The sequence below is a fragment of the Lontra canadensis genome, unplaced genomic scaffold (genome assembly GCF_010015895.1).
Source record: "Lontra canadensis isolate GAN:19392208 unplaced genomic scaffold, GSC_riverotter_1.0 scaffold1, whole genome shotgun sequence".
Lineage (NCBI taxonomy): Eukaryota > Metazoa > Chordata > Mammalia > Carnivora > Mustelidae > Lontra > Lontra canadensis.
The window spans coordinates 11,406,199-11,430,649 of NW_022630995.1; the positions used below are offsets into that span (position 1 = coordinate 11,406,199).

The following is a 24,451-nucleotide window of genomic DNA, read 5'->3' on the forward strand; positions in this document are numbered from 1 at the left end:
TTCTTTTGTGGATTTTTTTTGTGGAAATATGTTTCACTGATAAATTTTAGAAAAAATAATTTTACTCCTTATAAAATTTTTATTATTTTTACTATTACTTGAAATTGTTAGTTTAGGGGCGCCTGGATGGCTCAGAGGTTTAAGCCTCTTTCTTCAGCTCAGATCTTGGTCTCAGTGTCCAGAGATCCAGCCTCATCTGGCTCTCTGCTCAGCAGGGAGCCTGCTTCCCCTGCTCTGCCTGCCTTTCTGCCTACTTGTGATCTCTCTCTCTCTCTCTGCAAATAAATAAATAAAATCTTTGAAAAAAATCATTAGTTTAAAATTTATCATTTCTATAGCATGAAATATTTAAAGGCTTTATTCATTAAAGTTCTGTCTTAACATCCCAATGATGGTTGTAGGTGTTTTATAGTGAATGATTCAAAAGAAAGATTTTTAAATTTGGAAAATAACTATGTTAATGCCAAATACTAATTTTAAAGGAATGTATAAGAGTTTAATCTTGCCTTAAGGAGTTTCTGGGATTTTTCAGTGTATTCCAATAAAATATACACATAAAAGAATACATTAGATCTTTTAAATCTGTTTTTGTTCATCAGCCTGACTTTATAGTTATGATTTCAATAATATGGGCACTTGGCCACTACTCAAGTGTATTATATTAGGAGGAGAGCATGCCACCATCTCCTTCTTTTAAGTAGTCTGCTAAAGTTAAGATAATATGTAGTGTTGATACAATAATTTAGTTATCATTCTGTTGACATTCAGCTTTCTTTCCTTGAAAATTGAGAGTAAGTGCTAAAAACATTCTCTCTTTATACTTTTATATTACTGTGATTGGTGATAATGATTTACAGTAATTCTCTTTTGAGTTTAAACTTGGTTTAATAATATATCGTTCACTGGCTTTGGTGTCTGATTCATGATCACTAATAAACTGCTAAGGTCAACATTTATTTTTCTTTTAGATTTTAGCAAGTAAAGTCTAGGTTATTTAATCCTCTTAAATGGGTATTTCAACTTCAGTCATTAACAGTCCACTTATTCCTTTATTTACTTATTTGTTTAACAAATGTTTGCTTAGTTCCTGCACTGTATCAGGCCCTACTTTGGAGAACATAGTTGGTGGGCAGAATATGTTTCCTATATTCCTAGGGCTTATAGACCAGCAAGAAAAGTAGACATGCAGGTGTAACAGAGTTTGATGAGTACTAAGGGGGAAAGAAATGGCAGGGACAGGATGCTATGATAATACCTTAGTGGGTCATTTGATCTTGGAAGTTCAGGAAAGGTTTTCTTAAGAATGTGATATCCAGTGGGTGGCTGGGTGGCTCAGTTGGTTAGTGATCCAACTCTTAATTTCAGCTCAGGTTCTGATCTCTCAGGATTGTGAGATAGAGCAGTGTGTCAGCCTTTGCACTGGGTGTGGAGCCTGCTTAAGATTCTCTCTCCCTCTGCCTTTGTCCCTTAACCCTTCCTCCCCCTCACCCCGTCTTGTTTTCTCTCTCTCTTTAAAAATAAATAAATAAATAAAGCAAAGCTATGTGGATTCAAATCCCAGCCCCACCTGGGGAAAATTACTTCATTTCTCTTGTGTAACAACAGCAGCAGCAGCAGCAGCAGCAACAACGGCATGTAGTCCAGGGGCCCATATTAAGTGAGCAAATATGTATAAACGAATAGAAGATTGACTGGTCTATAGTATATATTGTATAACTATTGATTGCACACTATGATTAAATATCATTGTTATATACCCCACAATAATTCTTATAGTACCTTGTACCTAGTAGGTGATAAATGTTTTTTTAATTAATAAATAAATTCTACCTCTTCCACATTTTTACTTTGTTTTTCAAGAAATGAATGGTTATTAATGGCCATAGCAAATGAGGCTCAGCCATACCATGTTCCTGACTATGCCTCTCTTCCAGACTCTAGAATTTGAGTGAGAGAGCTGACGAAAGGCTACAGATCATTCCTAATAATAGCATATCTGTTGAGAGTTTCAGGAGAAGATTAGATGGGTGACAGGTCAGCAGTTTGTAAGAGTTGAGTGATTTGTATTTTCTCTGACAGGAAGGGTTAAATATGGAGCAAGCACATAAACAACCCATTTATTTACCTTGCAATATGTGTTTAAGGGAAAACCCTATTTTTGGACTTTGAGTATTCACCAATGTTTGTAGACTGGAAGACCTCAATTCCAGAAACTTCCTGTGTGTGTGTGTGTGTGTGTGTGCAGCACATGCTCATGTTTATGTTTGGACAGATGTGAGACTGTAGCTTCCAGTCTGGAGGAATCTGGTCATGTAGGTCTAGTCTCCATCAACTTCTGTAATTTTGCCATTATCTGTGTTTGTAGTTGTGGTCATCTGTAGCCTCCCTGTGCCCAGAATTTACTCCCAGGAATGATTTAACATTAGAAATACATCGGAACACTTAACTTTTACGTTAACTCCAGAGTTTCCAGGGCTCTCAAGGGTCACATTGTGGTCCCTTAGATTGGAACACCATAGCTTAGTTCTTTTCTGATTCCAATGACTTAGTTGTAAGTTTAAATGTTCCAGTGTCATCCTGGAGAAGATGTATTTAATCACTGTTTGTGGACCACTTTGAGAACTGGATAACATTATGAACTTTGTCCCCAGATAAACTTGTTTGATCAAACTCACACTAAATTTGCCTTGAAATTTTAAGGTTTGAAAGATCCTTGAGCTATATCCATAGACTCCTCAATTAAGAGATCTCCTTGCATTCAAATGGCTTTATTGTGCAAGAAACAAAAAATTAAATGTGACATGAACGTAAAATGTGAGGGGAGAAGAGAAAGGAGCCAAATCCATCAAAATCACATTCTTTCTTGAATGAAGGAAGATGAATGACCAAAGGAGAGTTTAGAGTAATCATTCGGTTTCATCAAGACCTATAAAAAATGATGACAGTTTAGAGATTTAGTTCATAGTATGTTAACAGTTTTCATGTACATTTTATTTAAATTATTTGTCTCTTGTGTCTGTATCCAAGCCATTTTATCAAATTAAATATTTAAATTTAAATATTTAAAATTGTCTTATAGTAACTGAAAATAATTGTCTTCACCTAATATTGACATCAAGACAATGTCCTTAACATGTTTCTTTATAAGTGATACTATATACTGGTTTTAACTTAGAAATCTAGGTTTATAAATTTTGAATAATTGTAACTATTGAAATAATGATCATTTCATTAAAAGCATAATCATGTAATATTTTAAATCAATGCAATATATAACTGTTACTTTCTTTCATGTTGTCTCCATTAATTTTCTCATTAAATTTTAATAAGTTCCAAATTTTCCCAACATCTTATCTCTTTTTTCCCTACCACATATGTCCTATTAAAGAGCAAAGAAATAGTACAATTTACAGATACCCTGACCTAAGGAAAACATAGTATGTTTTCTGTATATTAGACAGTCCGTATAGAAGTAGATAGCATAGTAATTACACTTTACTATCCAAAACCAGACAAGTTTTATTTGGTTCCCAGTTTTGAACTTCTGGGCTGTGGTAATTTACTTAAGATCCATGGGACTATTATTTTTCTTTTGTAAATTGAAGATAGTAATAGGATCCATATGGTTGCTATAGAAATATTCTGAGATAACTATATAAAGTTTTTATCATTTAGTAAGGACAGGATACTGTTTAAAAGTAAATTTTGGCATTTATTGATTTTATTTTTTTCATACAATTTGTGGGCTGATCAGTTTTTACAGTCATTTCACAATATGCATTGTAGAAACCAAATTAAGAGAAAATAAAAGTTCAGAAAGATTATTGACTTACCTATAGTCACAAGATGGAAGAAACAGCCCTCTCTGGTCTAACGCTATTCCCCTGTATCACAGGTCAGTGTGTTGTATTTCAGATTATATAATAATATAGACAGTATGATGCACTGAAAATATTTATTGCAAAGAAACTCAAAATTTTGTAATTTTCTCCCCAAATTATTGCACACTCCAGTCATTTTCTATTTTATTGAGCTTTCCTTTTAATTTCTTTCTGTAAGTTCAAATTTTAGACTTTGCCATTGTTCATTGATCCAAATAATAAATGGAAATGTTGGCATCATGTTTAAGGTTCTGAAAGTATTTTTAAAAAAAGATTCTGAAAGTATTTTTCTAGTGTGTATGTGCTTTTTAAATTAAGAATTACAATTCTTCCATGGGCTCATCTTAGAATAGTAATTTTGAGTGCTTAAACTTCATGTTCCTTTCAGAAATGATGTCTGAAATAAAGAAATGCATGGGATACATTTCCTTTTGCTCGATTCAAGGCAAAATTAGAATGCAAGAACATGGTTAAATGTTTAAAATGTATTTAAACTCATTCTATATAGATAGTCTCAGAAAATTTATTTTTGAGATAAGAAAAATCACAAATTTAGCATAGTATTTCACTCTGCTTTCTGTGTGTATGAATAGGAATGAACTAAAACTAGTAGATTCTAGGAGTGTTCCAGTTGTTGAAATAAGATTCGATTAAAAAAACTCTAATTTTTCTGCATTTTGTAAAATAAGATGTTTCATTTCTTATTGGAACAGAATCTAGTATATCAATGCTATGGTACCATCAAATTAAAATTATAATGAACCCATTTTACCTGCTCCTATAACGGGCTTAATTTATCTATTATACTAGTTCAGTTATTATGATTGTACTGATAAATCCATGAATCTTGTCTGCACTATTTACTTTTGTCTTTTGCTCACTTACCTGTGTTGTCGTCTTTGATGTTTCCTCAGAGTTTTTAGACCATAGGTGAGGTAACTGGAATTGTGGTAGTCTCAGGTGTGCTTGTGATGGTGAATTCTGAGGAAGCATCTGAAGTGACTACAGTGTTCACTGTTGGTTCAGTGGTAGGAATAAATGTAGGCTCCACAGAAGCAATAGTATTGATGGTAGGGATGCCTGTCTTATCCTGAATCATCTTTGGGGTAATGGCAATAAATGATGGATGTAGGTGTGGGGGATGTACCACGGTGGGTGGGTAGGCATTTGGCAGGACTTGCCATTGAGGAATTTGGACATGTGGCCTAACTGCAACTGGTTTTGCATAAAGTGGATAAGGCACATATTGATGATTAATTGGTACAGCTGGTATGTGTGGGTAGTAAGTAGGCTCATAGCGAGGATAGTTATTCAGCACATAATGAAATGGGATATACTTGGCAATTTTCTGATTGAACAGGCTTTCATCATTCTTGTGGCACTGTAAAAAGAATACATTATGCAGATGGTATTATTGTAGGCTAGAATATAGAGATATCTTAAAGTATGTATTTTAGTGTTTGACATTGAGTAACTACAATATTGGAAGTAGTGAACTCAGCAACCATATTATTTTTTATAAGACACAGATTTGTACACTTCCCTTCTATTTTTTGATTTTTAACAAATACTAAAAATAATATTAGTTTCAAACAAATTAGATGTGGTAATCCATGATGTAAAACCTCGTTGCCTGGGTCTTGACATACATGAAAAGTGCTCAGTAAATGTTGGGCATTATAATAAGAACAACAGCTAGAATAATCTCATAGAGATTTTTGACCTATGGTGCACAAACATAGCACAAAGACAGGAATATATGTGCATATATATATTTTCATATATTTGTGTGTATGTATATATGTATTCTTACTACATATTTGTAAATATTTACAAATTTTATTTATCTAGAGACTAGGCTGAGGGCGCATTTATTTTTTTTCTAAACGAATTATAGCAAAATAGTAAAATCATGTGATGTGGGAGGACTCTTGGATTTGTACTTTGGATTCTTTTCAACTTCATGTTATTCATTAAAGATCAGTTAGGGAATTTACCATTTTTATTTGTCTCTGTTGGTTGTGTGCATTTATAAAAATATGTCATTAGGTCTTTCCAAAAGTAAAACAAATCAACAAAATTATACTGCAAAGCAAGTACTTCTCATGAAAGAAGACATATGTAAATGTGTTCTTTCAAACATATGTATGGAACAAGAGGAGGAAGTAAATGCAAGTGTATGAGAAGTATTCAGAGACGGATTGGAGAGGGATCTTTCCCCAATCTTCAGTGAGGAGAGATACTAAACTTTACATTTGTTTTCCTTTATTCCCAATATTAAACTCTGGGATAGTTTTCTTATGCTGCAAAATATACATGAAAACCAAAAGCACATGATTTGGGTTAGAAGAATCCAAGATTTTCAGATGAATATTGAGGTTGATTCATATGATTGGTTTCTAAAGTGGTATTTTTTTCAATGATTATTAAATTATTTTGTGGGGTTTATTAGTTTTTAGGCAGAAGGCACTTAAATATCATAGAATTTTGCATAAAATTATACTTCAGAGTTCATGTCTCTACTAGAAATAAAATAAACTTACAGTTGGTTGTTCCTGGTTTTGCACCTCTGCGCCCTGCTGAGTTCACAGAAATAAGAAATAAGTTAAAAAAAAAAAGCATTGGGCAGAGTCCAGATTTTTTTTTGTAGTTTTAAAAATCTTTTGTACAAAAGACAAAACATGATTTCTTTGATTTTATTTTGATATTATAAAATATTATAAAGCATTCTCCATGGTTATTTAGTCTATAAGGCTTGTGAACCACTCAAGCAGTGACAGCAATTAACTAATTAAAATCTTTAAAATCACCACTGGGGAGAAGAAGAAATTAAGTTTGAATATAATATGATCATCTGACTCCTATGCAAAAAACATACACGATATTTGCCTAAATGAAAAATATGAATAACATATTTTGTATTGAATGTACATTGGATTATTTTTTGTGTTTTGAATATGTATTGTTAAAAAAAGAGGCGCGTTGAGTATATTTTTTTCTGCTCTCCTAAGATGACATATGAGGTTTATCTAGATTTTTAAAAATTGCCTTTCGGGGCACCTGGGTGGCTCAGTGGGTTGAGGCCTCTGCCTTCAGCTCAGGTCACGATCCCAGGGTCCTGGGATGGAGGCCCACATTGGGCTCTCTGCTCAGCGGGGAGCCTGCTTCCCTTCCTCTCTCTCTGCCTGCCTCTCTGCCTACTGGTGATCTCTGTCTGTCAAATAAATAAATAAAATCTTTAAAAATAAATAAATAAATAAATAATTGCCTTTAACATAACATTAGTGTATAAATATTATATAGATAATAGTGGTTTTTAAATCATTTTTCATTTGTTTTTACAATAATTCTGGATCGCAACATGTATAGGGAATTGGGAGTGAGAAAACGATTTACGTAAGCATCTATATAAAGCTTTAAAAACTCACAAAGTCTTTGTAAAGTTTTGAGATGAGGTAATAATGATGTGGGAAACAAAAGCAAAAGAAAAATTATTAAATATTCTTACTACTTACAGCCCATTGACAAGTTCTTGAAACCGGCAGAGTGACATTCCTCTAGGGACTCAATTACCTCAATGCTGACACTTTGTTAAGGGCAAAAGGCAATCTTAGCCTGACCCCCAGGATCCTGTAAGTCTATTTTAACATATAAAAATTCCTTTGGAATTTCTTTTGTCACTACTCCTCCAAGATCCATGTTGGCAGTCATCCCCTAAGCATATAACCCGCTGATACACATCTGTAGGGTCTTATGACTAAGGTTTTATTAGACAGTAATAAATTACCTTTTCCCAGCAATAGCTAGCCCCCTCAAATTCCTGAAAACTTTGTTTCCAAAATTTCTTAGAGAGGTACACTATCCCTAACCCCCTCTCAACCTGAAAGTATATAATGGGCCACTCCTCATGACCCCTGTGCAGCTCTTTCTGCCCACAAGTCCTATCTTGATGCTTTAATAAAACATCTTTTTGTACTAATTTGTCTCAAGAATTCTTTCTTGGCTTTTGACTTCAAACCCTAATGTCTTTACTACATCAATAACATTATTATTAGTTTTTTAAGTGATCTAGTTTAGGGCTTTCACACATACTCTTTGGTATGAAAAGACTAGAAACCTTTTAGAAGATGTAGGTACAGAAAATTAGAAATTTGATAAAATATTAAAATTCAAGGTATGCTGAGATAGAGATTTCTTTACTCTAAATGTATTATATTACTAGTTAAAAATTTTAAAAGTAATAGAAATACTAGAGAAAGTTTGCCTACACTCAAAAATTCTGATAATCTAGACATTCATCTAGTATCAATTTGTACATATGTTCCTGGTATCTGTTCATTTTAGTGCAATTCAAAGAGCATGATCTCATATTATTTTTCAATTTTCCTCCTGTTTTATTATAGTTGAAAAATGATTAATAATTATGTCATGAAATGTTTATTGCTAACCATTAAGCTTCTTTAAAAAAACTGTTCTATTATAAATAGATGAATAACATCTTTATACCAGTGTCCTTTTTAATAGTTTTCATAGAGTCCTTAAGATAGTTTTTAAAAAGTGTAACTTTGTCAGGGGGGACAAAAATTATTTGATTGGGATTATCAGATTGCTCTACCGAAGACTTATAATGCCGACTTATAATGCTTCCCATAGGCTGTAAGGGTGTGCAACTCATTCCATAATTGTTAATAATAAATATTGTCCTGACTATATGGAAAGAGAAGGAATAAATTAACACATAAAAGATACTATCACAAAATACATATAAATTTGACTACTCATAAGATTGAATGGTAAAATCTATAAACTTTCATTGTTTTTTTGAATTATGTGTTCATGTCCGTGGGGCTTGAAGCCTCTGTGAAAATGGGAAGGAGTGTTCGGGAGCTAGAGCAGGCTCAAGTTGCTCAGAAAGAAGTTGCCATAGAGCAGGCAGTTGTAGATCATGTGATATAGCAATTTATATTAAGAAATATATATTTGGTCTTTATTCTAGTTTCTGGACAATTCTGCTCCTAAAACCCTTGTAATTTCCTAAGTGATGGGAGTGCATTGGGGAAGAAAGTATCTTTTATTATGTTAATGAGGTGACATTTGGACCCCACCTAAGGATGTGGGCCAGTTGTCAGAGAAATTAACCACTTGATTTGAAGGTTGGGACTTTCAGTCCCACCCCTGATCCTCTAGGGACAGGAAAGGGACTGGAGGTTGAATGGTTCCCAGTGGTCAGTAAGTCATCCCTATGTAATGAAACCTCCTTAAAAGCCCAAAATGATGAGTTGGGAGAAATTCCAGTTTGGTGAACACATGGACATTAGGGGAGAGTGACTTTCCTAGAGAGGGCATGGGAACTCTGCACCTCTTCCCACATACCTTACCCTACGCATCTCTCCCATCTGACTGTTCCTGACATATCTTTTTATGATAAACTTGTAATCTGGTAAGTAAAACACTTCCAGAGTTCTGTAAGCTACGTGGCTAATTAACCAAACCCATGGAGGAGGTTGTGGGAACTTCCCATCTATAGTCATTCTTCAGAACTACAGGTAACAGGCAGGGCTTGCAACTCATGTCTGAAGTGGGAGATGTTGTAGGTCTGAACCCTTAACCTGTGGAATTTGACAGTACCTCTGGGAAGATAGTGTCAGAATTGAGTTGAATTCTTCAGCACTCGTGGTGTCCAAAAATTACTTGGTGTTGTATGAGAAACCACTGTCCCCAATACATATTGGAATTGTGTCCAGGAAAATAATTTTCTTACTTAAATTTTAATTCCTGCCCCTCAAAGAGAAAACCCGAGTTTGAAATGTGCTGGTGGCCACAATAAAATGGAATTTCAAAGAATAAACGAAATAAAATAAATTTGAAAGTCATAATCCAAATTTTTAAAAAGTTATTTAAAATTCTTTTACAAAGAATTTACCTAGAGAATTACTTAATAGATATTAACTTAAAAACAAGTCTAAATTCAGTAATAAATGAATTATGAAACAAGGGCTAGTGCCTTTCAAAATTTATAATCTAAGAAATGGTCATACAGCTTCTTCTGTTTGTCTTCTTGCTCTTGCTATTGGCAAATAAGTGCCTGGGATCCCTGAATGAACATGAAAAACAGAACAAAAGCCAAAACAACAAAGAAAGCAAATAAAAAATAAAATAAAAAAACCCCTCCAAATCCTTTTCCTTGGTTCCATAGCTTTAACATACAGCATGTAATTCAAGAAAATACCTGAAAACCGTAGAATTGTTTATGGATATTATCCCCGGGGAGGAGTCAGTTGACGTTCATGGGAAGAGTATAACAAAAGACATAATGTTTGAATGGTGAAGGCAGATGTGTCAAGGTCTTTGATACTGGTGGAAAATCTTTAACCAAGCTCCTTAAGTTTTAAGGATTTAGTCCCTAAAGAAAATGGATCTGTGCAAGATAGGAATTTAAAGGAATTTCTGATCCTGAACTATGATTTATATATTGATTCTTTAAGAATTATTTTAGAGCATTTTATAACTTAAAAATATTTCCACTATTTTTCCCCAAAATGTATTTTCTGTAATCTTTGAGAATTTTAAGGTTTTTTCATACAGAATAAAGTGTTATTTAATTCCTGAGAACCAAAAGCATATGCAGAAGAATAGGACTTTAATTTTGTGATATAAAATAAATAAAGTTGCTTTTAGAAAAATATAGCTAGAATGCAATTTTTTTGTCCTATGAAGTGTAACTGCACTTATAAATTTGCATAATTAGAATTTTTAAAAAAATATTTGACAGAGAGGAAGAACAAGCAGGGGGAAGAGCAAGTAGAGGAAGAGGAAGAAGCAGGCCCCCCCCACAGAGTAAGGAGCCCGTTGTAGGTCTTGATGTGGGGCTCAATTCCATGACCCTGGGATCAGGACCTGAGCTAAAGGCAGACTCTTAACAGACTGAGCCACCCAGGTGCCCCAATTAGAACTTTTAAATAAAATTTTCTTAAAGTCTTACTACAAATTGATTAGATGAAATTAACTCACCAAAAATGGCAAGGCTAATGCAACGATATTCACAACTAGGAAAAAACTCTTCATCATTGCACCTAAAATAAAAATTAAAAAAAGTTAAATTAAAAACTCTTTTATAATTTAAAAGTGATTTGGGACAATTTTTGTTTGTTTGTTTGTTTTTGCTGTAAGGGGGAAAAAAGCTAGATTTATGGGTAGATTTAGCTAATGTGGAAAATCTATTTTATCGTAAGCTGTAGAAAAACCAAACGAGATTATCAGGGATAAAAACTTATTTTTATTTAAGATTGTTTATTTGTTTGTTTGACAGAGAGACAGCGAGAGAGGGAACACAAGCAGGGAGAGTGGGAGAGGCAGAAGCGGGTTTCTCGCTGAGCAGGGAACCCAATGTAGGGGCTCCAACCCAGGACCCTGGGATCATGACCTGAGCAGAAGGGAGACCCTTAACGACTAAGCCACCCAGGTGCCCCAGGGATACAAGCTTTACCAACACCTAGCATCAATTTTAGGAAGAGAGTTACAACATACACAAATCAGGGCAAGAGGAAAGAAAGTGGAAAATGCCACAAGTGGTTTTCTGCAGATAGAAGGTTTCAGTTAAGAGAATCATCAAATTCTTTGTGTAGGAGATGGCATATAGATGGGATTTGTCCATGGAGAGATAAATAGGGACAAAATGTTCCCAAATAGGGGAGAGGAGAGAGAGGAGAGGAGAGAGAGGACAGGAAAGAGAGGGAGAAGAGAGGAGAGAGAGGAGAGGAGAGAGGAAAGAAGAGGAAAGAGGAGAGGAGAGAAAGGAGGCAGCCTTGGGGATATCCATGGACATTTTGAATGGAGTAGTGTTTTATAAGAAGATAAAGATAAAGTTGAAAAGAAAGTTTAGGACAGAAAAGGAGAGGCCTTGAATGCCAGGTGAAAGAGTTGGGCATGGTTTTTTAAATAATAGAAACTAGTTGAATCATTTTAGATTGGAGAGTATTGAAAGTGTACATTCCTTTGGAGGACTGCATTCTAGCCCATGCCCTATCTCTGCTTGTTTAACTTTGGCCAAGTAATTTCCCTTGCCTGGATCTTCTCTTTCTCAACTATAAAATGAAAGTTTAAGTTGTTTCTAAAATTCTGTAATTCCTTGATCGATCTAATGGGAACATGTAAGGAGGGGATGGATCCTGAAACTGCATTCTTTATAATACACTTCTGTAATAATCATAAATGATGTTATTGATGGTTTTAATAAGAAATGTAGATATGATGATTATGGTAACTTTGAATATATATAAAAGAATTAGCCTTGGGGCGCCTGGGTGTCTCAGTCGAGAAGTGTCTGCCTTTGGCTCGGGTCATGATCCCAGTGTCCTGGGATCAAGGTCCCACATTGGGCTCTCTGCTCAGCGGGGAGCCTGCTTCTCCCTCTCCTACTCCCTCTGCTTGTGTTCCCTCTCTCGCGGTCTCTCTCTCTGTCAAATAAATAAAAATCTTTAAAAAAATTAGCCTCATCCTTAAAAAGGAATATAGGGTTGTCACACCTGCTTATTTGACCCTTTTTTCAATAAATTATCTTTTTAGAAAAATTTGTGTAATACTTCAAACTTTTAGTATTTAAGCACATACTGTACTTGCGAAGCAAATACTAACTACATCTTGTTACAGCTCCTGTTACTGCCATACTTGTAATAGACTTTAGTCCTGCAAACAGAGTTTTACAAAAGAGGGTCACACAGGCTTGGAAAGGGGAAACACATTGGACTCTATTTGCCTCCATTCCCAGCTAATAATGATTAAGAAGGCTGTCTACTAAGCTGACTTCAAACTGTCAATGGGTATTGTGGAACTCATAGAATCAAATCCATACAACCTACAGCAAACTCAAATTTCATTGAGAGGGTTGGGGTTTTTAGTAATTCTTTACTTGCCAGTTAACTTTTTCATTGAAATATATTTGACATATAACACTATAAATTTAAGGTATACAACATGCTGATTTGATACATCTATATATTGTAATATGATTGCCATTGTAGTGATAGTTAATACCACCATCATGTCCTATAGTTACTATTTCTTTTTTTTTTTTTTTTTTGGAATGATTAAGACGAAGTCTTAGCAAGTATCATGAATATAGATAGCAATTTTGTATTATAATCACCAGATAACTTTTAAAATTATAGACTGAATAAATTTCTATGGCAAGTAGGACTCCTGTCTAGTTCTCCCAAAATTATAACACACACACACACACACACACACACACAGGCACATGTGCATACAAAAAATACTCTGTAAATGATTGTAATTCCTTCCTTTTTAGCATAAACAGAAACCAGAGAGGTAAGACCATACATTACTTATCATCTATTTAAACCAATTAATACTTGAATTTGCCTTCATCACTTGGGAAGGTAGAAATAATTTATGAAATAGTAGAGCTATTCAGCTTTCATGAGGATACAAAAGGCATGTTTTAAAACAATAATTATAAACAAAATTGTCACCTTTACATAGAATTATATTTGCAATTAAGGGATCAACCTGGATTGTTATTACATGTCATTTGCTGAAAAGTTAATCTTCCACATTTGTAGAAATAGGTTATTTGTCTTAAATACCTTATTTTTTATTTTTTAGTTTCTATGATTTTTTAGAAGTTTTAATCTAAATTCCATTTAACAAGTAGTGTAATATTGGTTTCAGGTGTACAATATTTTGACTCAGTACTTCTATACAACACCCCATGCTCATCACAAGTGCACTCCTTAATCCCCATGGCCTATTTCACCCATCCCCCTCCCACCTCCCCTCTGGTGACCATCAGTTTGTTCTCTGTAGTTAAGAGTCTGTTTTTTGGTTTGCCGCTCTACCGTCTTCTTTAGAATTTACATTGTCTTTACTAATTTACCAGTATCAAAATTTGACCTTTACCCCAAAGTGAAGTTAAAAGTAAATTTGATTATAACATCATTCAGAATCTAAGGTTTAGGTTAGAAACTAACGTCAAAATCAAATAAGACATACTCAAACTTAACGATAAAAGCTAAGAGGAAGAAAATGTACTTCTAAAATAACTTTGGTGATACTATTACTGACTTCTGTCTGGGTGTTTCAATATGATTACCTTTCCTTGTGCCTGTCAGGTCTTGCTTGGCAGTAAGTTGAGTTGCCCTCTCAGTTGTAGGGAAGACCCAAGGTAAATAACCGAAGACTTATTAAAGGATATTAGTGCCTTGCACCACGTGATTTATTTTTCCTCCTATATTTCACCGAATAGGAAGATGACAAAAAAGAAAGATTTGATGACAGCAGGGTCATCTTTGGGTCAATCTTAGTTAATGAAATTCAGAAGGGGAAATAGAGTTGTCATTCATAAAGGTTGAAAAGAAGACTAGTCACACTTTTTAAAGAATAAATTTTTATGTTTCTTAAAGAGATAAAGAAGAGTTATAAAAAATTAATTGCATTCTTAAGTAATCCAACCTATTTGAATTTAAACTGAACTTAAACCTATTTGAATTTAAACTATTTGAATTAAGTAATCCAACCTATTTAAATTTAAATGAAAAGTAGCTAACCAAAACACTTCCATATTTTGAAGATTTTTTTCACTTAAGAACTTGTGTATCAAGTGATACTACATATGTTATGAACTCTAGTTGGTCTTTACAGAGTTACATCTATTGATTTCTAAAAATTAGAAAAATGATCATTTCTTATGCACCCAAGGACAATTTCTAACAAGTCAAATCTACATGTGAAATATTTTAATCAATATAACATATTCATTTACATCTGAGCTACGACATACAGTTTTCAGTCAGTTCATGGTATAAACATTCAATATATATTTGTTCATTGCTTAAGCTCTTATGAACCAAATTTTATTTTAGATTTTTAGAGTTTAGTAATATAGGTAATACTCTGGATATACAAAATTAAATTATTGAGTTGAGGATAATTTTTCTGTTTCAGGGATAGCTCATTCTAAAATAGGTAGTAAGAGTCATAAAACCATGAATATGGGAGACATTTTGGTAAAATACAGCTAACCAAATAATTTGCCTCAGAAAAGGGTATTTTCTTTTGTTTGCATTTCTCTGGGGGAAAAATTGTTAATTGTGCTATGAGGTCTTGGCAAGACTGAAGTATTTTCGGGAATCAGGGTAAGACTGCCGGAATACAAGAAATAATACTGGCATTGTAGCTCTGCCTGTATTCTTGTCTTTTTCTTAGAACTGTTTCATGTCTTAGAAAGTTAGGAACGGTATTCAGAATCTTTGAATGAGTGCTTATTGAGTTTGTACAGAGTGAGTTGGGATTTTCTATTTCTCAGAATAGTTGGCTTCTGCTGTTTGAAGATGGCAGAGATACAGACTGCTCAAGCAAACGGCTAGAATAAGAAGACCGGCCGTTCTGTACGGACTGGTCAACCTCCAAATCATTAGAGTGTTCCTTTCTATGTGATAATTTCTCAGTCATTGGTTTAGGGCCATAGAATGATACTGATTTTCAGCAGAGTCTTTAATTTAGAATTACCAGAACTTTATTTATTTAAATTTATTATTATTATTCAGAAGCGTCAGAGGCTCAGAACACCTTTAATAACATTGTTTTAGTGGGAAAATATATTTCAGTAATTCTGTTTCATCTGGGAATGCTAGGAATCCTTACTCACACCAAGAGAAAACCATTTCTACAGTGGGATCACCCATCCACCTCAAACACTAATCTGACCTTTTTTTTTTTTTTTTTTTTGAAAAACTGAACATTATTTGTTGAACACTTATATTAGCTTAGGTACTGTTCCAGCCATTAGGGATAAAGTAGTTACCAAAGCAGGCAAAGATCCTTGCCCTTGTGAAGCTCATAGTCTAGCATTTACTCGAATACTAGTGACACTGAACATTCCCCGTGTATGTGTTGACCTTAGGCAGTCTAGAAGAGCTAAAGAGTTTTGAATGACTGATGTAGATGGACTAGGTGAACTCTATGTTGGAGCTGTTCAGACACCCTGGTGTTTTCCAAAGAAAAACAAAAGGTAGATCAGAACTCCCATGATGTGAAATCTCTCAGGTAGCTGGGATAGTGGTAAACAAGGTCTTAAAACTTAGAGTGTTTGCAGTTTGAAACTAGCCTTGATGTAGTCATATATTCAATTCAACGGTCACAGTCTACTCCTGAAACATCCCTGGACTGTAGGAGGAGGACCAGGAGGGCTTCTTAATCAAGCTATGGCTTCTTCCTCTTTAGGTCCTAAATCAGTGTCTGTCTGTGTAACTGCATACTGCGTTAAGAGGTGATTATGGTTCATAAGTTCACATTCCAAGCACTATGAAATAATCATTTTGTGATAAGTAAGATGGTGACTATTGAAATCTGTGCATTCTTTTATCCATAACAACTTTTTGTTCTCTTAGCATTTTTCACATCTGGTATGTACTTTATCTCTCTCTTCTTTTGGTGGTATTCACAGCATGTGTTTTTATTTTTTTTTGCCTCATTTTATTTCTCAGCTCCTTCATTAGTACCAGGCTGATGTCAATACTCTATCATGTGCTTGAAGTACAACAATGCGTTTTTGACACTAGTTGCAATGTAAATAGCTAACACAACTTCTACATGATTAATTCATAAGGCATCAGAAAATTAATATTTTAATGCAGAAATTTGTATGCTTTGGAAACCTTTGCTATATGTGAAAATTCTGGGAAAGTAGTGCAAAATGCTGTTGGACTTTTTCAGCACTAGCAAAATGGAATATTGCTATTTTACTCTCCTAAAGACAATACATTTAAATAAACAGTACACACATACACAGTTATTAAAAACAAGGCACTTTGAAGAATTTAGTAGACAGTCACAGTCTCTGCTTGCAGAGAGCAGGTACAGAGATAATACTTTCTGTTGGACATAAGTAGGAAGACCCTTTTGAGGCTTTGAGAAGACATTTGATACCATCTGGAGCCCAGAATGAGTGTTGTTATGACTTCAGCATGCACATATAAATTTATGCTTTAATAAACTTTAGAATCCCAGAGTTTCTGGGTTCACTATAATAACACAGATTAAAAAATAAAAGGTAATTAAGAAAGCTTTCAGTTTTGTAAAGCATTATATATCCAATATGACCCCAGGACTTTCTGTAACTCTGTGCTTTATTTACTCCAATAGGTCTTTTATTCCTCTCATACCATTCAAAATATATAGCCAGGTCATGACTTCTATGTAGCCAAATCCAGTGCAAATGGATTTGAAAAAAAAAAAAAAAAAGGAATAAAAAAAAAAAAAAATCCAGTGCAACTTCTTTTAATCAATCTCTGGATCTCTGGAGCCTTTGGCATGGTGATTGTTATTTCTGACTTGTAATGATTTATTCTTTTTTTTTTTTTTTTACCTCTCAAATTACTGGCTGCTTTTAATTTCTCTTTTGCTTCCTCTTATGTTTTTCAAACTCTTAAAATTGGGAAAACTTTCATAATTCTTCGAGAGTTTACCTCCCTTCTCCAATTTTTCCCTCTCTCTAGTATCATTATAATTAACCTACTCATTCCTATAGTTTTAAATATGATACACATTCTCTTCATTGAACTACAGATTCAGGTATCTGGCAGTTGCTTTAACATCTCCATTTATGTTTGAGATGGACAGCCCACATTTATCATGAACAAAACAATGTTTGATTTCCAGACACATCTCTTTTCTCATCCAAGTCCTCTACTAGTTTTTTCCTTTTTAGTAAATGACACTGTGATACTCTCTGCGGCTGAAGACAAAGTCCTACGAGTCATCTTTTGTCCCCTCCTCAACAACCCATTTGAAGAGTTATAAGCCCTGTTTTAACGATATACCTGGAATCTGCCAGCACTTTCTATAGTCTTACCTTTATTGCCCTAATCAGTCCCAGACACTGACATCCCACGCTTGACCATCTCAGTACTTTCTGGTCTCACTACTTTTATTCTCGTCACCTTACAAACCTTCTTTACACAGTTATAAAAGTGTTATTTTTTGAACATACACCTGATATGATTATTCTCCTGCTTAAAGTCATTCAGGGGCTTCTAGCACTCAGGATAAATTCCAAGCATTTTATCAGTGTCTATTTGTTTCTACATGATTTATTGCCTCTCTTTTCCTCTTTTCTCTCACTCTGTGTCAGCCTCAATAACCTTTCTGTTTCTAGAAGGTGCCATATTACTTGTGTTCATAGTCTTTGAAACTTACCCTAATTCTTCTCAAATAATGTCTCCTTTATATTAAGTTTCAGCTCAGATGTCTTCTCAGAGATATTTCTTGGTACATTTTCTAGTCCTTTCCTTCCCTTCATCACTCCATTATTTTATCTCACTTTTTCATAATGTATTACAACATGAAATTATTTTCAAAATTTATGTACCTTCATTTGCTATTCTCTGTCTTCTTTCATTAGAACCTAAGCTCCTTATTGTATAGAGTTATGTCTGGCATATTTTAGACACTCAAATGTTTTTTGCACAAATTATTAATTATCTGGATATTTGTTTAAATTGCAAATTTTTATGTCACCACACACTATTGAGTCAGAATTTTTAGAGGAGGAGTGTCACTAGAAATCTGCATAGTACATAAACACCTAAATAGCTTTTAATACACTTGAAAGTTTGGGATTCACTACTTTGTTCTGGATGATGTCGGAACCTGGGCATGAAGAGCTCTGGACATAGGTGGGTGTATTATCTGTTTTCCCTGGAATTCTGATTTACATCACTGAGGAGCCAAAGTATGTGGATAATACACGGATGTTCTAGGATTGATTTTCTGGAGAGCATTAGAACTGACTCCCCTCTGATTGTGGAGCTGAGCTCTCACTGGGCTCTCACTTGGAGTGATTGCTGTTAGAGATCAGTGTGCTCCCAGTTGTATTTCATTGCTCTGCTAAAGTCTCGGATAGTTAAGAGAAATGGGATGCCTTCTTAAGCTGTTAGAGGGAGGACCCTTTAGCTGCCAGTACCTTACTTTTCACCTTGTTCTCTTGCAGCTAATTTCTTTCAACTGTCTTGATTTGCGTGAACTTCAGCCAGAAGTTTTAACCAGAAGAAAAACTCTGCTGTGGTAGTACTAAATTCACATGGAATTCTGGAGGAAATACTACCTCCTGGACATCTTCCCATTTACCAAGGAAAAATCTCATCAGGTGATATTTGTTCTCTATATCCATATGAAAAATAAGCAGAAATGTTATATACGGAACAAGAATATAATATTTATTACTTTCTCTTTTTTCCCCTCAGGTCAGAGGGTATTCCTAAGATTAAGAGAAATGCATATTAATTTTTTATTCATTAGAAACAGGTTCTAAATGATTTTATTTCCCATCTTTTATTCTCTTTTACTTTGACCAACGAAGACAAATGTCATTAAAAATACTAATTTGAGGGACGCCTGGGTGGCTCTGTTGGTTAAACATCCACGTCTTGATTTTGGCTCAGGTTATGATTTTAGGGTCCTGGGATTGAGCCCTGCATTGGGTTCTATGCTCAATGTGGACCCTGCTTGAGATTCTCTCCCTCTGCCCCTCCCTCTGCACACACGCATGTTCTCTCTCTAAAATAAATGAAGAAATAAAATAAATACTAATCTGAGTAGAGTTTATCCATTCAGTAGACGTCTATTGAACATTTTATTTGTGCTTATATACTTGTCAATTGCCTTTTTTTATCCATTAAGGTTCAGCTCAAAGTCATCTGTGGGACCTTTCCTAATTTGTGTAGGCAGAACTAGTTTCCCTTCTGCTCTAAAAACAAAAAATCTCTCCCTGAAAACGAAACAAACAAACAAACAAAAAACCCCCCAAAAAACCACCCCAAACCAAAAAAACCCCCAAATAACTCTGTGAGTACTTTATTGGAACACTTACTACATTTACTGTAATTGTATGTATGTTAATCTCTTTAAGATCTTTAAAGGTGGAAAAAAAAAAAACAACGATCATTTTGTCCAAATCCCTAGCATTTAGCACAATGAATGACACAAAATAAATATTTAGTTTTTTAGTGAATGAATGAAATTTGAAAGATTATGTGGGAAAATATGAGTATTCTCCTCAAAAGAACTAATAGAATAGTGGAGATGAATTTAGATTTGCTTATTTTTCCATAAAGCCTTTTTCAATAATTAGTATATATATACTCCATGTGAATGTGGTACTTAGTGTCTCTGTAGCTGATTACATTTTAAAATAGTATAGGTGTCCAGGGGCACACTAATTTTATTAACTGTTTTAGAAGAGATGGGGATCATTCTGTTGTCAGTTTAGTTTGGGAAGAATAGTTAAGCAAATGATGTTTTAAAGAATCTTCAAGAAACAGACTTTGGGACACAGTGCTTTTGTGGATCTTATCCCCATACATCAACATGAGATTACAAAAGAAAATGGAGGATTAAAAAAAAATTAGAAAGGAAAAGAAAACGGCTCAGGTCCTGATCCCAGGGTCCTGGGATCCAGTCCCACATGGTGCTCCTTGCTCAGCGGGGAGCCTGCTTCTCTCTCTGCCTCTATCTGCCACTCTGCCTGCTGGTGCTCTCTCTCTCTCTCTCTCTCTCTCTCTGACAAATAAATAAATAAATAAAATCTTCAAAAAAAAAAAAGAAAACCCAAAAACAAAAAAACAAATACAGTAGTTAAAAGTAAATGACAGTTACTTCTTTTTTTTTCCACTTAAGGAAATTACAGTGATATAATTTGAGATGAATAAAATCTGAGAGTTGAGGACATATATCAAAGACTTAAGCAAACAAAGAGGAGGAAAGATAGTAAATTAGAGACTCGTCCTTCCCAAACTTTAGAGTAGCCAAGCTTTGCCTTAGGCCCCTTTTCAGAGCTTTGATTTCCTACCTTCATTTTCCTCCATCTTGGTTTCCCTTGACTGCCTTTCCTCAGTATTTTAGTGGCCTCCAATCTGTCAGCTGTAAGGTTGGGAAATAATTGTTAAAAAATTCATTTACCAAATTATATTAAGGACAGTTTGGTCCTTTTGCTGTCCCTCCCATAGTTTTAACTGGGATCCCTGACTTTAATACCAAAGAATGAATATTTAGTGTTTGAGGAACTTCTGACCCTGAAAATGACCAAGGGAGACAGCGGTTTCTCTATTCAAGTTATGCCAAGAAGCACATTAGGCTGGCCTTGATTTGTAGTCAACTTACAGGTCATGGCAGAGTTTCCCTTATTGATGTTAGGTTTGTTAGCTATGAACAATTTTAACTTGGAGTAGAGAAATGTAATCTTTGTTCTAAGAGAATTTTTCTAATTGCCTGACCTGTGGGGACAAAGGTTGCCATTGTGACACAATAAAAGGCTCATTGTGCAAGTAGAATCTTATTGGATGCTTTTTGTCTTTTACTGTAAGAAAGTCTATTTTTATCACCACCTGCTACCTTTTCTTCCTTTAGGGGTTTGTTTCTAGAGTTTCATCATGAGATTTATGTAAACTGATGATCAGGACAAGTTGTTCTTCAATGAAGCTTGTGAAATCTTTGCTGTGTTCATTTACTCTATATGAAAGGGAATATATATTTGGTTAAATAATATCTGAACTTGGTTTTTCCATAGCAGACACAAATGTTAAATCCTGTGAAATTGTGTGTGTGTGTGTGTGTGTATCCTCAAATTGCATGTATAATTATATATATATATATATGTATATGTATACAAACACACACACACATATAGTGATTTTTGCATTGTCTTGTGACAAATAATGTTATTCATGACTTCATATTTTATGGACCCTACAATTTCTGTAACAAAGTATGGAGAGATGCAAAGTTAACCAATTTGTTTTGCTAATGCTATAATTGAGTAAGAGAGTAATGTTACCATTGATATATTGATTTTAATAAGATTTTTTTCCACAAAAAAATAACCTGCTAATTTCTGTGTTGATATAGGTCAGAGTATGAAAAAACTCTTTTGTTTAACATTAGGAATTTGAAAGTTTTCTTAATATATTTTATTTATCAAACATTCACTGTGTACCCTATAGTCAGCTTAAGTACTGGGGGGTAGATATATTATTATGTTACTGTAGGAACTTACAGTCTTCTTGAGAAGGATACAGAAATGTAAATGGATGATTTTATTAGAAATTATAGTAAGATTTATAAAAAAAAGAAGAAATAAAACATGGTGGAAGAAGGTCAAAGTGGTGAGTTATTCTGTTTGGAGAGAGAGCAGAAAGTTTTTCTTGAAGGTCACGATATTGGATTTGGATCTTGAAAGATAAATTTAAATAGTGAAACAGAGGAATGGACATTGCACAAAGAGAGAGCTGCATAAGCAAAGCCACAGCAGTGTGAGAATGAAAGCCAGTTGTCGGGAATGGCAGTAGTGTCTTGTAACATCTGGGGCCATAAGAGAGGCTGGCTGATGCCACGGGAATTCAAAAAGAAGCTCAAGGCTAGTATGTAAGAGGCCTTGAATGCCATGTGGGGGAAATGGATTTAAGGTGCAGGTAAAATGAAGCTTTCCGAGGTATTTGAGTAAGTCAGAAATATATGAAATACACTGAAATACTGAGGAAAGGCAGTCAAGGGAAACCAAGATGGAGGAAAATGAAGGTAGGAAATCAAAGCTCTGGGCCTAAGGCAAAGCTTGGCTACTCTAAAGTTTGGGAAGGACGAGTCTCTAATTTACTATCTTTCCTCCTCTTTGTTTGCTTAAGTCTTTGATATATGTCCTTAACTCTCAGATTTTATTCACCTCAAATTATATCACTGTAATTTCCTTGAGTGAAAAAAAAGAAGTAACTGTCATTTACTTTTAACTACTGTATTTGTTTTTTTGTTTTGGGGTTTTCTTTTTTTTTTTTTTTAAGATTTTATTTATTTATTTATTTGTCAGAGAGAGAGAGAGTGTTTCAAAAGGTAATTCTTTTGATGGTGTGGCATCTAGATTAGCAGAGAAGGAAGTGTGTGGCAGTTAAATTTATTAGTAGGGGTTTGATTTTTCCTCCTGAAATAAAGTGAAAACAGATGGACTTAACTAGACATTGGTACTGCCATTGTGGAGTCCTGGACTCAGAATTTATTTTAGTATATAGGCTGCTAGCAAAAACATAGGAGTTGGATAAGCTTGGTTTGTATTTCTTTTCTGCCATGTTCTAGGTCTATGTGTAGGTCCACAGGATTCTCATGATCTTTAGTTTCCTCACATAGGAAATGTGATTACTGAACAAAGATCATGTGATGGTTTGGTGATCTAATTCAAAAAAGCACCCTGTAGCCTACAGGAACGATATCAATGCTGTTTTTAAGATCTTACTCATAAGTTTTTTGAAGTTAGAGAAAGTACTTGGTTGTTTTTTATATCCTTTGCCAATACATCAAGTTTATATCCTACAGTATATAATTACAGTATCAACTGAGTAATTGAAGAACAATTACTCAAAATTTTTTTTTAATTAAATTGACCTCTGGCTCTTGTTAATACAATTGGTGCAGTTGTTAATATAGTTGGTGTAATACAAATACCAGCACAGGTTGCTGTATAGAATTTTTTATTCAAGATACTTCCAGGACTGGTTGATTTTGGTCACCTCCATCCCCTTATTTTCCATAGACTGGTTAGTCATCAAGAAATGTATATTAAGAGGCCCCTGAGTGGCTCAGTTGGCTGGGCGTGCAATTCTTGATTTCAGCTCAGGTCATGATCTCAGGGTCATGATATTGAGTCTGTGCTTACGATTCTCTCCCTCTCCCCCCTCCACCCAAACTACTAGCTCACGCAGTCTCTCTCTCAAAAAAAAAAAAAAAAAAAGAAAGAAAGAAAGAAAGAAAGAAATGTGTGTTAAAATCTGTTAGAATTTATTTTGCATTCCTACCAGCAAAGCACATTTAGAAAATAGGAAACCAGGTTCTTCTCTTTTATTTATTGCAGCCCACTAAAGATAATCAGCGAGAGAATACTGTATGCTATTTCAATTACATTTATTTTTATCTTGTTAGCAGGAATATTGCTTCTTCAAGGAAGTGGCTCACATTCCATTGTACAGTGACCTGAAATAAATGATAAGCCTTCAGTTATTAATCCCAATGGGTAATTTGCTTGTGAATTACTTTTTTTTTTTTTTAATTTTTGCTTTTTAATAATGACAATCACTTCAAAAGTAAATCTGGTCAAGGACTGGGAAGTTTTCCACTCAAGAAGACTGAGTAGGTGCAGGAAAGATGGCAGAGGCCTTTAGTGGTAGGTATTAGCTGAAAGTTTTTTCTTTCCTAAAACAGCCGTCTTGGTCCTAATGTAATCTGTAGTCTACCTTCTTTCAATTCATCTGGTTACTTTGTTCTTGATAGGAGATGACAGGGGCCTCTATTATATATGAGATAATTCAACTTTTAGGATTAGTTAAAATGTGACAATCAGAAGCTAGGTTTGAGGTTTTAATATTAATTAGAAAAACACATGATTTTCTAAGGAATAGGCTGAAGTCTGCCTTAGACCCTAGGTCCAAAAGTTTATTTATTGTGATATCCTCTTTGGTTGAAATTTTACTTCTTTTAGACCTCTGACTTAGTGCAAATATGCACAAATGTTGATGATA

At 34.4% G+C, this 24,451-nt stretch overlaps 1 protein-coding gene across 2 annotated transcripts; it reads right to left on the reverse strand.

Moving 5' to 3' along the window:
- Nucleotides 1-2,814: 2,814 nt before the first annotated feature.
- Nucleotides 2,815-20,766, reverse strand: CSN3 (casein kappa). 2 transcript variants are annotated; one of them, XM_032863403.1, is made up of 5 exons: nt 20,746-20,766; nt 10,893-10,954; nt 6,425-6,457; nt 4,767-5,262; nt 2,815-2,926 (listed from the first exon to the last, which is right to left on the reverse strand). In XM_032863403.1, the coding sequence occupies exons 1-4, from the start codon at nt 20,759-20,761 to the stop codon at nt 4,801-4,803; spliced, it is 573 nt and encodes a 190-aa protein (XP_032719294.1). In that variant the 5' UTR covers nt 20,762-20,766; the 3' UTR covers nt 2,815-2,926; nt 4,767-4,800. The 2 variants fall into 2 exon arrangements, with proteins under 2 accessions (XP_032719294.1, XP_032719386.1); XM_032863495.1 differs by lacking the exon at nt 20,746-20,766 and adding an exon at nt 13,993-14,057 and having other exon boundaries at nt 6,425-6,460.
- Nucleotides 20,767-24,451: the final 3,685 nt, after the last annotated feature.

Excerpts from the sequence above, each read along its gene's own strand:
- CSN3 (XM_032863403.1), bottom strand. Across the intron at positions 6,458-10,892 it reads CATTAGCCTTGCCATTTTTG|GGCGCAGAGGTGCAAAACCA; the intron begins GTGAGTTAATTT and ends TGAACTCAGCAG. Across the intron at positions 5,263-6,424 it reads AAAACCAGGAACAACCAACT|TGCCACAAGAATGATGAAAG; the intron begins GTAAGTTTATTT and ends TTCTTTTTACAG.